Source organism: Neophocaena asiaeorientalis, unplaced genomic scaffold (genome assembly GCF_003031525.2).
Source record: "Neophocaena asiaeorientalis asiaeorientalis breed wild unplaced genomic scaffold, Neophocaena_asiaeorientalis_V1.1 scaffold39, whole genome shotgun sequence".
Lineage (NCBI taxonomy): Eukaryota > Metazoa > Chordata > Mammalia > Artiodactyla > Phocoenidae > Neophocaena > Neophocaena asiaeorientalis.
This window is the reverse complement of record NW_020175670.1, coordinates 3,597,833-3,615,590: the sequence shown is the minus strand read 5'-3', so window position 1 is coordinate 3,615,590 and position 17,758 is coordinate 3,597,833. Positions and strand designations below refer to the sequence as shown.

The following is a 17,758-nucleotide window of genomic DNA, read 5'->3' as shown; positions in this document are numbered from 1 at the left end:
CAATATAGGATGTCCACTTACATTTAAACCTGTAGTAAATTATGAATAATTTTTTTAGTTTAAGCATGTCCCATAAAATATTTGGCACATACTTATATAAAAATTTATCTGTGATCTGTCAGAAATTCAAATTAACTGGGCATCCCAATTTTTTAAATTGCAAAATCTGATGATCCCACTCTACTTGGAATCCAGTTCTATTTACAATCCAGCACTAATGGGTGAAGTCCTGGATTCAGGGCCCTATTAGTCCTTTCTGACCAGTTGGTGTTCTTTCGTACAAGTCATTAAATATTTTTAACATAATCCCTGGCATGGCTTTAATGCATGTCAATGGCCTATCTACTGTATCATATTCTTTCTAAAATTTGATAAGAATAGCATTACTTACTAATTCTCTATGTTTTGCTTTTAGACTACACTCTTTCTTCACTGTTTTTGTTTTTACTGAAAGTTTTTTTTCTAAAGACATTTTTATATCACGCAAAATTGTAAGTCTGGTACACCATTTTTTGGTCAACCTTGCACAAAGAAATGACAAAAACCCAGTTACAAAGAAACTAAGTTACTACATACAATCTAACTTTTTAGAAGAGCTTTGGGTGTCTACAAACTTGACAACATTCCTTGTCTGTGTCATTCAGACTGGCAATCACTACTTTCCATCAAAGTAATTCTGTGTTACTAAAAATAAGATATTCCATGGATTTTGCCATCTTGATATAATAGCAAAGTCAAATGGTAACTGTAAACAAATCTTACTATATACAGAATATGCATCTCTGAAGAGTGGTCTGGGAATATATAAATTTTAAAGCAATCATATCCTTAATGTTTGTTTCCCAGAGTACATTCCACAGGGTACTGATTATGAGAAAATTATAGTTGTTTTCTGGGAAAAGGTTTCTTGCCAGGGACATGGTAGATTAAACCTAGTTAATCGGTTACCTTTTCAGTTGGATTTTTTGGAGACTTTCTTAAGTACAGGTGTGAACTTCCAGGGAAAATCTGTATGTATGTCTAAGTATGTAAGGTATGTTTGAGTGTGCTTGTGTGTGTGCGTGTGTGTGTCTGTGTCTACATTTCCCAAGCTTACTTTAGCAATTACTCTTGTCACAAAGGTGGGCTTTCAAACATTGCTGCAAATTCCTATTTTGCAAGTCAGAAGCTTGGTATTAACTCACATTCTCTTTGTATTCATTCCGTAATCGATCCTAATCTCCCCCCAGCAAATGGATGCTGCTAGTAGACTCCAGTAAAGGTCACATGCTCAAAAAAGCAAATAGAAATACGTATGGATAATTTTCAAAATATCTTTAACATCCTTGCTAGTTAATTTCATTATACTTTCATGGGTACTTTATTTTTACTTGAGGTAGAAAGGCTGATAGCTACTGTGGGTAATTTTACAGACTTGGATAAATGTCTTAAGATTTCTATGCCTGTTTCTTTAAATATAAAATGAGGATAATGTTGCTTGAATTAGCTGCTTTACAGAAGAAGGTGTCAGTGTGTGTGAAGGGTGGGATGAGGGAAGATTCTATATAGTAATGCATTTGAAAGTGCTTTTAAAAATACAAAGCATTATTCACATGTGCAGTATGATGACGGATCTTCAGTTGACAGTGGCTCATCCACTCCAGCTTTTAGTTTACCGATTTTCCATACTCACTGTTAGTCCTACTATTCTATAAACAAAGATATAAAACTGTGATGTGATACTAAAGGGAAAGTTACAGTATTTTCCTTTAATGCAAATGACCATTTCCTGAACTGTTTGATTTGTAAATATGTGTTTTCATATGATGGATTTCTGGAAGTGTGTGCCCTTTAGCCTAAAAGGTACCAGCCCTTACACACCAAGGTTATGCTATTGATGGCCGTCAATGAGATAATGAAGGAAACCTCAGTTAGTGTATCCCCTGCGTCTATTGTATATTAATGGTAGGTGATTTCAGGTCCCCAGCCATATTATGCCGATCTTGTTTTATGACCGTCCACAGTACAGAAATACAGGAGGGCTGATGGAGTTGTCATGCTAACACATGTTCTGTCCTCTCTTGTCCCCCTGCCACCTATCCAGAGAGTGCAGCATCCACACGAGTGTCCCTCCTGTGGAGGCTTTGGCTTTCTTCCGTGCTCCATCTGCCACGGGAGCAAAATGTCAGTGTTTCGAAACTGCTTTACGGACTCTTTCAAGGCCCTGAAGTGCACGGCTTGCAACGAGAATGGCCTTCAGCGCTGTAAGAGCTGTGTTGGTTAAACAGAGCTCCCACCCATGGGGCGCCTGGTTTCATTGACTGAAAGCAATAATTTGGTTTATACTTTTTTTTAAAAAATGGCTATGTTTCTGGATTAATCAATAAACTTTGTTTATTAGAATTTCCTTTGTTTGGAGCTTTTGCTGTGACCACTTTCATTGATGTTTTAAATAAATGTTTATTCAACCGCTACTATGTGCCAAGCCCTGTGCTAGACCCTGGTTTCTAATTGGAATTAATGGAGGGCCTGATAAAATTCCAAGATATCCAAAGTCTGGTTCCTTATATGTGTTTGATTTTCTAAAGAAAATAAAAAATGTATCCAATGGTGTCTATTGCAATGCCACCCTATTGTTTAGGATGAGTCAATTCAGCTCTCCAGATGCATACATTTTATGTGAGCCTCAGCTGTAGGGAAGAAGAGAGCTCTGGGTAGTGGGAAAGAATATGATCTTACTTATACTTAAGGAGTAAATTATTTTTAAAGCTGTAAAGTAGTCTTGGAGCTGATGATATTAATGATAAATTATTAATGTTATCCGATGAATTTCTTAGTGATGATACAAAAGCTGCCAGAAGACTTATCTGGATTTATTGTTTTAAACATCTGCTTTGTGCTATTGTCCCTGAAAACCCTCCAGAAAGATGCTGTTATGGTTTTCTTGAGCTGGACACAAAATATTACATAGTTTGAAAACATAGTAGACGATATCAGCGAAGTGGACAAAAGGAATTTCTGCTATAATTATTAGCTGATGCCTACCTGTACATGTGTCTGTACTCTGATGGATTCCCTTATGAATGGTTTTAACAAATCACCTTCACTATATCTGTGATAAGGTAATTAAAACATTTTACATCTTGGTTTTGCAAAAAGCTATAAATATTTACCGAGTACTTTCTAATCATCCAGGCGTAGTGGAAGGCATGGTTTCTGCTTTCATGGAGCTCACACTCTAAGAAAGAAGGAAGTATTAAACAAATAATCATAAGCAAGGTGAGTCTTATAAATACTACACAAATGGTACAGTGTGCTCTGGGAATGTGTAGCAGGAGGGCCAACCTAGATGAGTTAGAAAATGATAAGAATAGACTTTGTTGAGCAACTGATATTTAAACGGAGACATCATGGGTAAGTGGTCAACTAATTAGTCACAGAACAAGGGGGATAATACTTCAGGTAGAGGAATAGCATATTTGGGGACTCTAAGGTCAGATAAAAGTTGTTTGTTTGAGTGTTGGTGTGGATATGGCATAACTTAAACTCATACATTGCTAATGAGAATATTAAATGGTACAACCACTTAGGAAAGCCATTTGATTGTTTCTAATAAAGGTAAACATACGCTAATTGTATGCTCAGCAATTTTACTGCTACTTATTTATTCAAGAGAAAAACATATGTCCATACTTTATAAGAGTTTCATGGAAGCTCTATTCATGATAGCCAAAAAACAGAAAGATTTCAGATACCAAGGACAGGAGAAATGATAAGCAAACTGTAGTATATTAATACAGGTACACACTTCCTAGGAGTAAAAAGGAACAAGCTATTGATTCTAGCAATAATATGGATGAATCTCAAAAACATTTTATGAATAAACTTAGCCAGATACAAAGGGTATGTACTATGTGATTCCATTTATATGAAGCTAAAGAATAGGCAAAATTAATCTATAGAATGGCTGCCTCACAGTGGGGAGGGGACAGGAGGAGGAAATTAAATATGAACAGAACTAAGACAGTGGTAGAGTTATGTCTAGTTGAGAGTAGATTTCCCCTCTGTCAGGAAAAATGAGTTTCTTGCATCAATGAACAGTTTCTCATCACAATTCCAATACGGTCCTGAGATTCTAGAATTAAGTAGTAAGGCCTATCCAAAAGTTCCTTCCTGACTACTCAGGCCTTGGCTATGTTTCTGCAAATCCAACCATAGTCCCAGTGTCCTCTTGTCTGGGGGTACATTCAGGATGGAGAAATACAACAGTACAAGAAGTTCTAATTTTCAGGCCCCATCTTGGACTATGGGTTCAGAGGACAAAACTCGCTGACTTTCAATTGTGTTCATGAGGAATTTGTTTTGCTTTCTATCTTTATTCTGTTTTTCATGTACTGGCATGGAATTAAAGTGTTATGTTCTCTGCTAGTTATTGGTGAGCCTCTAAAGAAGAGCATTATGAAAGAGTAATGAAATTTAAAAGAAAATCTTAGACATCTTGTAGAATTGCAGAAGTTAATGAGAGAAAGGCTCAGAAAATAAACTCGTAATAGGCTTATTTAAACATAAATTTGCGTTACCTTTCAGAGAGAACTTGGTTTAGACGCTTCACATCTATCTGCCTCCGTCTTATAAAATGTAAACGCGAAGTAATTAAACCTGATATATTTATTCGGCACTGTTGTTGTGTGGGATTAATTAGAATATATAGGAAAGTACTTTAAAAACACAAAGCATTATACAGAGGCATAGAATAATTTCCTAATCACCATGAAAATTATGCATCTTCAATATATCCTTTTACTGACCAGAGAAGGAAATGAACTCACATTCATTGGACACTTCTGTATGCTTGGCTTTTTAGAAGAATTCTCACTTATTCTTCACAGCACTGTGAAGAAAGTGAGATTCGCAATGTTAATTCACTTTTCTAAAGTCTTGAAATTTATCCTAATTTGTTGTATCTTAAGTGTCCATGTGAGCTGCCTTTATCTCTGGTATAAAATGGGAAATCAGTCGAGAGCAAACAACAAAGCTGCTCAAAGATAAACACCTACATAACCAGTAGAGTCGAAATGAAGAGAAAGGTCTGTCCTGTGCTTCTGTGCTCTTATAACTTCTTCTCTGGAAGTATTCATTGATTTCAAAAGCCAGGAAGTGCTGGCTGTTGGCAAAGGACACAGAGTAATGCAATCAGGCCGTGGATAATTTTTTTAAAAAGATTAAGAAGAGGAAATCAGGAGATGATGCATACCTAGTAATATAAATATATAGTAATTTTTTAATCTTGTTGTCCCAGGGTGTTTTTTAAAGATAAATTATTGGTATATTGATTGCAGTTTTGTCTGGTGTTTCATGCACAAACCTCACACATAGCAGAGAAGCTAGTCTGTAGTTCCTCAAAGCAGAGGAACTTTTTTGGCAAGCAATATGCATATAATATCCTTTTAGATTTCGGGTACTGTTTCTCCTGATCTTTTGTAGTTTCCTCACCTATAATAATTTGACAGTAATTTTTTTGGTTTTTTTACTTGACTTCATAGAGTTATTTCTAAGGCATTAAACTTAGTTTCCATAGAATAAAACATATTTCTCTTTGTTCTCGAATTTAACCAGTCTGTGTAATATTTTGTTGTAATAAACTATTATACTCAATAAAAATGAATATGTTATTTACTTATATAATTATACACATAATTGTAAACCCAATTACAAGGCAACGATTTGGGAAGAAACGAAACTGACTCTTGATAGATTCTGTTTGCTGGTAGCAGAAATATGCAGGCGGAGAGAGTGTTTCTCCTGGTTGTAAGCATTCAGCAGGCAGGAGACATCCGAAGGAATGGGGAGCATCTGCCAACCTTGAAAGTCTGCGAAGTGGAAATTGACTATGAAAACTTGAGCTAACTGATGTGACGGTAACAGTAAGCAGGGACATTGAATAATATGCTCAAGGTCATTCATCCTCACCTTCTGCCTTTCAGGTTCATCAGCAGCTGGTATTGCTTAGCTACCAGCATTTCAAAATGCAGCCTGTGTTTGACTTGCAGTGTTTGACTGGAGACTCAGTTACTTTGGAAGATATGTTGTTCTCCACAAGGGTGAAACACTTCCACACCTGCTTCACTTAGAAAGAGACAGTTTCTCTCTGTGTCTGGCTTATTTCACTTCACACAATGTCCAAGGCATGATCTCACTTATATATATGGAATTTAAAAAGTTGAATACATAGTAGCAAAGAGTAGAATAGTGGTTACAAGGGGTGGGGAGCAGACAAACAGGGAGATATTAGTCAATGGGTACAACGTTGTAGTTCTATTGGATCAATAAGTTTTAGAAATCTAATGTACAGCATGATGACTAGAGTTACTAATGCTGTATTGAATACTGGAGATTTGCTAAGTGAGTAGATTTCTGGTGCTCTCACCACACACGCTTGCATACACACGCACACACATATGCACAGGAAAGGTAATGGTGAGGAGGTGTGTAAATTAACTTGACTGTAGTAATCATTTCACTATGTATATGCATATAAATCATGTTTTACCTCTCAAATATATACAATTTATGTTAAAAATAAAATAAAATTTAAAAATAGTCTTACTGAACATACCCTTTTTTGCTTTACTGGAAGCCATTACAGGGATTCTTAACAGGAAGCACTCCTCTTTAGAGAACCATTGGAAATTCTTTGATGGGAGAAAACATTTTTTCAAGTATGGGGGAGGATCCATGTCTCAAAGCATAATTCCTCTAAGAAAAGAAAGAAGACCCATTCTGATGGAAACTTTTGTTCTGTCCCTATTCGGAACTTTTTGAACTTTTTCATTGAACCTAGCATAGAACACACTGGAAAACTCAAAATGCATGATTCGGTAGCAAGGTAACTTTGAAGAGAATATAACTTTCATAGAAGAATATAAGATAGCCTAAAAGCTTTGCTTATATGTAGCAAAACTGAAGCTGACTCTTAATATTAATACATATCTAGAAAACCCATATCGATTCTCTGCATTGTACGTGGCTCATTTAGCAATCTCTGCTCTTAAGTAGTTACTTTTTTTCCCCTCTGTTTTCTGGGATCTTAACCCTTTTCTTTCCATCCCCTTGTTAGAAGAATATCAATATAAATGTTATCTGAGTACCCAAAAGAGAGGTAGATAGATCAGCTACAAAGCAAAATATTTGCATCATCTAGAAAATGGTGCTAGATGTGGTCCCTATTTTATACAATAAAAGAAAAATGTTAATACAAATGGAAAATAGTGATCTTTTAAATGTTTTTCTTATAAATTGCTAGTTGCTTTGGTCCATGTTTTGCATATTGTATATTTTTGTATACTGCTTTGCATTTGAAAGATGAAGGCATTGTGAAGCCCGAAAAACCCCCAGGAGAAGCATGGGTACCAAATCTAAGGTGCTGTTTCCTGGAAGACCAGATGCCACTCATTGCTGTGAAGTTTACATATTTGCTTTGACCTTTGGAGGTCTGTTTTGAGTGGTTTCCTGTTTGCTGTAGATTTTGCCTGGAAACAGAATTGTCAATATATTTTCTGTCACATTTTTTTTTCTGACTAGGAAATATTATAGCATGTTTAATCCTAGGAAAGAGAAATATATCTGTTTCTCAGAACATTCTTCCCTAAGGTAAAATTGTACTCTGTATTTTTTCAGTAGTTGCTATGAATCCTTTGCTGTTATAAATATGTGAACAGCTGTAGTAGTGTGTTACCCCCACCAGATGTGTCCTCTTCCCATTTTCTTCTCCTTCCATGTTTGTAGAAATGGGAATTGGGGAAGCTCTTTGAGCCTATTTATAAAGTAGAAGTCTCTGAATAAAATATATGTTTGCTAACAATGTTATTGTGATAAGTAACTGTGTGTAGTAATTCCCTGAGTTTCTGGAATCAAAACTAAGCATGGGATTCTCAGTTAAGAAATGTACCAGGTATTGTGAGGGCTACAAAGATGAATGTAATATGACTTTGTCCCTAGCATGATTGGAGAGATAAGAAAGGTTATAGTTAAATATAACACAAACTCTGTCATGTAGATTATTGGTTCTCACATGTCTGGTAAAGACGCTGAATAACGTAAGATGCTCAAAAGGGCAGGATATATGAACATGGGAGCCTTCTTTGAGGGCTTAGCTTGAACCAGTGCCTTTAATAATATCTAGAATTTCTATAGGCAAAGATATGGATGGAAAGTCACGCCCAGCTCTGAACTCAGGCAGGTGGAAAACAAGGTGCTTAGCACAACGTCCAGCAGATGGCAAACATCCATTACAGGTTCCACATGATCCCAGAGACGATGATGATTCCAATGTGTCATTGTGATTAGGAGCACAAGCTCTGGATTTGAATTATTTGGTTTTGAATCCCAGTTCTGCCGTTTGCCAGCTCTGTGACTTTAGGCAAGTTTCTTATACTTTCTGTGCGTCAATTTTCTTATTTGTAAAATGGGAGTAACGCTAATACCTAACTTATAGAGTTATTGAGAGTATTAAATTAATACACTAAAGTACCTGTATGCTTCAGTACCTGCCACACCGGATTAGAGATAGTTTGGGACTAGATTGTAAAAGGTTTGAAAGCACAGGGCTTTGTATTCATCCTGTAAGCAATGAATGCCTTTTCAGTCAAGTTATGTATTCCATGAATGATTGTTTTGGTAAATGAAAGTAATGATATGTATCTATATAATTTTTGGCTGCACTGAGCATCACGCGGACCTTAGTTTACCGACCAGGGATGGAACCCGTGCACCCTGCAGTGGAAGTGCTGAGTCCTAACCACTGGAGCCCCAGGGGAGTCCTGAAGTAATTATGTATTAAAAGAAGTGAGGTACATATATGTATATGTATAACTGATTCACTTTGCTATACACCTGAAACTAACACAACATTGTAAATCAACCATACACCAATAAATATTTAAAAAAAAAAGAGAGATTCCATAATTTCATCCCTAGAGTCTTCTCCAGAGAGAAAAAAAAAGAAGAGAGGGACTCGGGAAGTAAAATCTTAAGCATTTAGAATGCAGTAGGCACTCTTCACCAATGATATCTATAAGGCTGGTTTTTGCATAATCAGAATATATGAATCTGGAAACCAAGAGGAGTGAATCCTCTAAATATTACTCATATTTTGGCTCAAAATATTTTTGTTTCTTATTCCCACGATGTTAGGCTATTGATATCTTAGTATTCAAAGCAGGAATGCTTCCACCGGGAACCAAAACAATGGTTTATTGAAATGAAAGTCGTGACATTTATAAGGTCATTTTTAGCTTCTGATGACACCAGACCTACAGAAAACAAGGTTACAGTTCAGCTGATTTATCCTGTTTGTCAATGGAAAATAATATTGGTGCTACACAATGTGTGCAGGCAGGAAGCTATCTAGAACCAGGCAGTTTCTCAGACATCTCCTAGTACTGCCACAGCCAGTGACGGAGGTTAATGGAGGATAATAGTCTCACAATAGAAGCAGGGCAATCATAAGGTAAGGTAATCTGGAGAAAAAGATTTGGATCACCCTAGAGGAAGAAATTTGTAAATACAAACCATATTTTATGACCAGCTGTAGAAACACAGATGAGAGTTGTGACCCACATATTATAACTTTCCCCATTATCTCTCCCCACTGTGTTTCTTTACGTGTATCAGTTAACCTCTGTACTTTCTCCCCGCTTATCTTCCCCTACTATTTTTCAGAGTATGGAGTTGGTAATTAACCTTATAAGTGAGTCTATATTTAACTTTAAATTCATATCAAAACTTCATCAACCATGTCAGTCATTGTCTCTGTATTTGGGTCAGCTTCATTCTTTCTCCAGTTCAGTCAGGTATGTAGGGGTAATCTGGGTTAGAACCAAAGACTTATAGGTTCTTGTTGTTGGGGTAGATATTTTTCCAGCATATCATGTAGCTGATGAGAATAGTGTTTGTTTTTGTTTGTTTGTTTTTGTTTTCTTAATATTAAGCTAGTTTATCATTGTGCTTTGGAGAACAGTGCCTGGGAATGAGAGTGTGAACTAAAAACAAGCATAGATCTGATTCCTTTACTGTGGCCTGGATGGGAATCTGGACTAGTAAGTGCATCCCAGTAAGAAGTGACAAGCAGCAGTTGTCAGACTGTGTAGGACGTGTCTTTGACAATGACCTGTGACTGTGAAAATCATGCCACTATTGGAATAATCAGATAATCAAAATGAATTAAAGACTTAAATGATCAGCTAATGCTCAGGAAAGCAGGGTCCCCCCAGAATTTTGGAAAATCCAAGGGCTTAGAAAACTCTCACCTGAGAGATATTTACTCCCTACTAACTCCCTGCCAATAAGGAAGAGGTTGATCTGGACAATTGTTGGAAAAATCAAAGTAATGTACAGTAGGTTTATGCCAGCACATTTTCTTCAAGTATCTGAGTAGTAGGAGTGATCTTTGATGTCGACAATAACTTACTTCTGAATATTACATTTATACATGATTGCTATAGCTTTTTGTAAAATAAAGGGAAAAAAAGGAAAAAACCTACCACAATACACACTTTGATGTTGTTTCCTTCAGAACTTTTCACCTATGACCTTTGTAAATTTCGACCAGCCTCTTTTTTTCCAGCTTTACTGAAGTATAACAGACAATAAAAATTGGACACAACTACATTTTACAATGTGATGTTTTGATATTTGTATGCATTGTGAAATGATTACCACAGTCATGCTAATTAACTGGTTTTAATCACCTCACATAGTTATCTTTGTGTGTGTGTATGGCAAAAACATTTAAGATCCAGCCTCCTGGCAAATTTCAAATATACAATATAATATTATTAACTATAGTCAGCATCCTGTACGTTAGATCTCTAGAATTTGATCATTCCACGTAACTGAAATTTTGTACCCTCTGACCGACATCTTCCCTACCCCTCCTCTCCTAGCAGACCACCATTTTACTCTCTGCTTTTATACGTATTCTAAATATAAATGTAAACTTTTTAGATTCTAAATATAAATGAGATCATGCAGTATTTGTCTTTCTGTGCCTGATATTTCACTGAGCATAATGTCCTCTAGGTCCACTCAGGTTGTCACAAGTGACAGGATTCCCTTCTTTTTTAAGGCTAAATAATATTTCATTATATATATATGTACCACATTTCCTTATCCATTCATCTATCAATGGACACCTGTTTATGCTCCACTGAGGGGCTGTAATCTCACCTGAAATCCTTCGCTCCTGTGAAGGTATTTTTGTGCATGGATAGTTATTCAAATTGATGTTTCTGTGAATAGAGGAGCACTTGAAACTCCTATTCTGCCATCTTGCTGACATCACTTTCTCTCTCTCTCTCTCTCTTATATATATATGTAGAAGTGGTGATTCACTCCTAAATTTTCCTTCATGGTTGCAAACATTATTACTTTTCCAGATAGAGGTAGGAAAATCACATTTCAGATTATAAATTAAAGTTTTCTGGACACTAGTTAGAATTTCCTGTGCATCAGTCTACAGGAAACCTGTTTTTGTTCCTCAGAGAGAGTTAATTCTCCCTCTTGTTTGTCAACAGAGATATCTTGTGTGGAAAAAATGAAGTGTGCAGCCTAAATGCCACAAAGATGCTAAAAGGGAGCAAATGGATGAAACTCATTGGAATACTCATCTTGGAAGATTACTGAAAAATTAGGACAGAATTAGAGACTGTTGGATTACAAAACAAGAGAAACTACCTCCAAAGCCTTGGTGTATATGTTTTAAGTAGCACCGGAAGTACAGTTATGACCTATGTATTTAGCAGATTCTGATGCTCTGGGTTACCATCTTTATACTAAAGCATACTCACTAATATCCCAGCTCCTCCATTTTTCTCTCCAGGTGCTGGAAATTTTGGTGCTGCTCAATAGAGATCTTACCTCTAGAATACATAGAAGACACAAATCTTCAAAATAAAGAACTGGAATGCCATTAATTTGTGCTTCTTTTAATATCTAGTTGTATTTATTTAAAAGAAGTAACACAGGATTTAGGTATTACTTGGCAGAATGTATTAGTGTTGACATTCCATCTGACGACTTTAAAAGAGGATTTAAATTGAATTATTCAGTGATGTTTATGGGCTTAACTAATGATCCAATGAACAAATATGAAAAAAAATTCATGACATGTATAAATATGACTTTCCCCCATACAATTTCCCTGACTGCATTTTCACAGTATTGTTCCAAAAAATTCTATCAATTCTTCCTTGCCCAGGCAGTCCTAACACAAAGGCTACTAGTATTTCTAGATTTTTTCGTGTGTACTTGTATGGGTGGCAGTATAGATTATGAGCTCAAACATGGAATGGAAGATTTGACATTCTGAGACCTGAAAAAAACTCACATGATTCAATGTTTTGGACAAGGAAACTGATGGTAAATTTTTAGTAAAATGTCCCCTGAGATCTAGTGTAGGCATGGGCTCTCTTCTGAAATTTTTGCTGCCTCTTATATTTAGAGCTCGTATACAGCTTGAGGGGGAGACACTCTAACTCTTCTTTAAAGGAAGTTTTATTTAACTTTCTCCGAGCAGATGACAGCCTCCTGCCATCTTCCTCCATTGCTCTTTTTTTCTTCTCTTTCCTCTCCTTTGAAGATTAGTTCAGCATGTGGGAATAGAAAGCTCTTATTTTCTTTCATATTTTCTTCTTCCTCAAACTGCTGTCTTAAGAAAATCCAAGTGATGAACTAGAATGTTTGCTAAAAATGTACTGCTTAATGATATATAGAAAATATACTAAATATTTCCCTAGTCGTTTGAAAAGTAAAGTCTCTAAAAGGTCAAAACCTGGATTTTCACTAGGTGAACATGCTTTAGAATTTGAGGTACCTCTGCCCAAGATATAGGAAAAATTGATTAAAAATCAAAATATGTAATTAGGTTCGTACCTTTGTTTTCCTACACAGTGAAGTTAATCAACAGATGAAAATTAAATGTAATTGAAATAAAATGGTCAGTTTTTGTTTTTCAGTCTTACAGACATTTTTCAAACTCTTGCCAAAATTGCAGACCTAGGTGAAATGTAGTGACAGTTTTCATGGTCTGAAAGAGGGTTGCAGATGTTGGTGAAATATGTGCTACCACTTTTCACTGCTTGACATACCACATCCTGGAAGTCTGTTTTGCTGTTTTGTTTTAATGTAGACATTGTTCTAAAATAAGGATAATATGTGCTACCACTTTTCACTGCTTGACATACCACATCCTGGAAGTCTGTTTTGTTTTAATGTAGACATTGTTCTGAAATAAGGTAACAAGTTAAGGAAATTACTGCCATATGAAAAACAAATTTCCACTTGAAACTCTAACAAGGGCTGTAACAATATAATACCACCAACTGCTGGGTGTCAAATTCTGCTGAAAGACTTTCAGAAAAACTTTAATAATTATGAATCTATCTTCACCAACGCCTTCCAATTAACTATAAACTTTATCTCATCACCTTCACAAATTCTAGCCCAGGAGAATAATCAACTATCCATAGACATGTTTATTTTAATGTGTGAAATTCATTGTAGAATTTCACAATAGAATCCAGTGCCTTTTGTTTCAAAGTGAAAAAGTGGGTTTCACCAGCTGGGTTTCAAAGACCATACAAATTGGAGCTGGATGAGCCACTGGAGTGTGAATGAAAGACTTATTGCCTTTGGCCTGCTCATTTGGAGCCCTTTTCTAGCTGTGCACATGTTTTCCCAAACCATTCATCTTGTATTGAATTTCCTGCAAACGTACAGATACTTCTGCCCCATTGCACAGCCTACCTAATGCTTTATTCATTGGATTTGATTTATTTATACTGTGCTTATTTCTCCCAGTGCTCTGATGTGAACTTAATACAAATTTTATCCAAGGCAAAGACAGCAGCCAAAACTAGTTTTAATAAAAACAAATACCAGAAAAGTATGGAAAGATGAGTCATGTGTTATATGCTAGGGATCCTATCAGTAGGGAGCAATGAGCAATGAGGGTTCCAAAGGAGTTCCAAATGTGTTTCAAAAATAAAGATACTTGGCCTCTGAAAATTTTTAGGGAACACAATTGGGTTGGCAGTCACATCCAAAGTAGTACATGAAAGAGAAAGGTAGAAGTTTTGAAGGCAACTTTTTGATGATAACTGAACCATCAGTCTTTAAGACTAATTTATGACTCTTGCCAAGTTTTGTTCCCCCAGGCCTTCAGATATGTTCAGGGAAAATGATATTTTTGAAAGAAATGACATTATACTCTTCTACAAAGAAATACAAGCAATGTTTTGTGGGACTTCTGCATTTGAGAACTTTTGAAAAGTTTGGTCACCCTGTGTGAAAGTGATTAGACTCTGGATCATATAAGCAGAAGTATTATTTAAGATGAACACAGTACAACTGAGGACCTCGAATTTAATTTTAGAGTAACTGAGAACATAGACTCTGGAGGATTGTACATTTTATAGCCTATGAAAAACACAGCTGATAGCAGATTTCAATAATATTTTTGTCAGACCTGTGCAATCAAGAACACAGAGGCCGGGGCTTCCCTGGTGCACCTGTGACTGAGCGTCCGCCTGCCGATGCAGGGGACATGGGTTCGTGCCCCGGTCCAGGAAGATCCCACATGCTTGCGTACCACAAAAAAAAAAAAAAAAAAAAAAAAGAAAAAAAAAGAAAAAAAAAGAACACAGAGGCCACTCATGTATTCTAGGTATAAAAGATTTAATATATTAATGAAAGAGGTACCCAATTGTTGGAAGAGTTGGGGGTCCAGGGAGCCACTGTTGAAGGTCTCAGCCTGAAACCTCAAATAGATGGTTGTCAAGTCCTTATCTGGAATCTGCTGCAATTCTTAAGCATCTCCAGGAAGCTCCCAACAACATGCTAAGGTTTCAGTAGTGAGGCTGGTGGTTCTTGGGCTCCCTAGGAAGACTCTAGGTCTCATGTTTGTCCACACATCTGACGGCAATTGCTTCTGGAAAATAATGGCTTCATACAAATCTCATGCATATGCTTCTCATTGGCAAGTCCTAACCCAGAACCATGCAAAGGAGAAGGATGGTGGGAATTATAGTCCTTACCTTTACGGTCCTTACCTGAAGTCTTAGAATTGACCTCAGAAGAGAATAGAAGTCATGATAAACTGACAGTGAACTCTCCAGCCTAGTTTTTGAAGGCAATTTCGGGGAAGTACAGGAAATTGTGCTTCAGATATAAAACCTGAAAAATAGGGCTTCCCTGGTGGCACAGAGGTTGGGAGTCCGCCTGCGGATGCAGGGGACACGGGTTCGTGCCCCGGTCCGGGAAGATCCCACATGCCGCGGAGCGTCTGGGCCCGTGAGCCGTGGCCGCTGAGCCTGCGCGTCCGGAGCCTGTGCTCCGCAACGGGAGGGGCCACAACAGTGTACAAAAAAAAAAAAAAAAAAAAAAAACCTGAAAAATACCAGTAAAGTAGACACTGGAGGGGGAAAATTAAACTCTCAACTTATAAAGTATCTTCTACTCGTGTAGACAAAACATAGAATTCCGGAAGTCTAACTTCTTACTCTTTGGTAAATTACTTTAAGAATGCCAGTTCTTAAAGAACATGACCTAAAAGACAATGGTGAATATATAGTAAGTATCTGCGCAGCTTATGAACCAGTAAACTCTCCTTTGCTAAGGAAACATATGACAACCCTAGTTCCCAAAGCCACACAATGAAATCCTTGTTCACAAGTTGCTTTGACCATGGGAAGGCATTTGGCTCGACAAGGCTGATAAGCTTCTTCCTCCAGGGAATCTTAGGTGAGTCTGGGCTTTTCTTGAGCATACCAGATCTAACCTTGGGACATTGGGTTAGCCAAGGTCTGCAGGCCATGTGGACTGGGAAGCTGAGCTATGGAGAGAGAAACAAAGTTGAGAGCAGCAAGATGAGGGGTGAAGTGAGAGCTCTACAACTTTCCAGTTCCTTCTTGCAGTCTCTTTTGGAGACCTGGAGTTGCCGCCCCTGGATTCTGCAAAATATCCCTGTGTCTATCTAGTAAATTCTACCCCCTCAGTCTGTCTCAGCTATATTTTTGTTTTTCCTTAATATGTCTTGAGTTGGTTTCTGTTACTTGTGATCATAAACCACTAAAAAGGATGTTCATTGTATTTAAAGTACTATTCAATTCAGGAATATCTCAATTTAAGAGCGTCTCTAATGAACAAAATAATGCCACTATTGCCTTCATATTCCCTTTTTGATTCATTTATTCATTTCCACATTCTTATTTTTCCTACAGTCCTGTGATTCTGGAACTTTTAACTGACCCTCCCCCTCCCTTCTCCCATCTCCCTAACTGATAAGAAGATGAGAAGAGAAATAAAATCTGAAACTCAAACCACGTGGTTTAGACTTGCTAAAATTATCAGTGAATGAGAGACAATTAAATTTAATGACCTAAATGAGGCTCTAACAAGCCTTCAAGGTAACCTCTTCCTAATCCTGTGGGGCAAGTAAAGCACAACTTTATTTCTTAGCAATATAATCAAAGCTACACTCCCCAGAGAATGCACTGGATTTCACATCACATGACAGATCACCAACTTCTCTTTAGCAAGGTAATTGGCCATGCTGATAAGTATATTATTGTTAACATAAAATATTGTAATAGGTAATAGGAAACCTGAATCAGCAATGGCAGATTTAGAAATGAGTTAAAAATTTGGCAGAGGAACATTTATTACAATTGACTTTCATATAAGGTAAAAGAGAGAGGGGGGAAGGGAGGGGGCAGCATTTCTTTTGGGCACAAGGCTTTACTGAAAAAACAAAAGTAAGAAATATATATTATTGGCTGTATCTACTTCATCATTTTCATAAGAAAAAAACATTGACAGTTACTTCATGTATTATTTCTAACCATTGCTTTTGTATTATTGCATTAAAAGCTAATTTTATTCACTTAGGCCAAGACACAAAATGTGACCACAAAAGCATTCAACAGGAAACATTTATGCCCTAAATAATTCAGGCAGCAGCAGAATTTAGATAACTTAGTTTCCTTTAAATAATTTAGGTGTGGCACTTAAAGACACTGAATAATCCGCTCATGAATTGAGAGGCAAAATTATGATGCATAATTTTTGATATTTAAATCTTAGATGTCTTTTCTCTTTTATTCCAGCATAATCAATCTGAAAAGAATTGTTTTAAAAGGAATGGGTTATGATAGACTTTCAAAATATCAGCTCTTAGCTCATCAGCACTTTTTTGAATGTTTTGCAAGGAGCTAGAAGATTATAGCCTAATCTAAGGCCCATCTAGTATAAAGCCTTGCTATGTTTCTCTTAAATGACTCACTTTACACAAATCATTATCCTTTTTATATATATTTCACACTATATGTTCCTTTTATAAAGAAGGACCACAGTCCCCTCGAACGTTTGGTATATTGCTCTTAAAAGACATTAGTCCTGTAGCAATTAAAAATACTTTCAGTTTTAGGATAGAATAAGGCATGTTCAGGTACACCAGAGTCATGAAAAAGGTTTTGGTACAAAACATTTCAAATACTTTATAGATATGGATAATGAAGTCACAGAGTTCCTTTCCTTGACCAAGCCAATCAAGCTATCTGCTTGCAACGTTATGCGAATTGAATTGTTTGGTGTTAAAACAGGACAACGTTGTTTTAACAAACATAATTAAAGTTAAGCTACTAGGATAAGAAAAACTTTCAATAAATTTACGTATCGAAATGGTATGGTTTAGAAATTTTGTTTCTTTAATGGGATTTTATTA

The 17,758-nt window shown here is 36.5% G+C and overlaps 1 protein-coding gene across 1 annotated transcript in view; it reads left to right on the top strand.

The window, feature by feature from the left end:
• Nucleotides 1-3,182, top strand: part of GRXCR1 (glutaredoxin and cysteine rich domain containing 1) — a 313,061-nt gene extending 309,879 nt beyond the window's left edge. The window contains exon 4 of the mRNA XM_024731758.1: nucleotides 2,084-3,182. Coding sequence (XP_024587526.1) covers nucleotides 2,084-2,263 — 180 coding nt within the window. The 3' untranslated portion in view covers nucleotides 2,264-3,182. The remainder of the gene's footprint in view (nucleotides 1-2,083) is intronic.
• The last annotated feature ends 14,576 nt before the right edge of the window (nucleotides 3,183-17,758 follow it).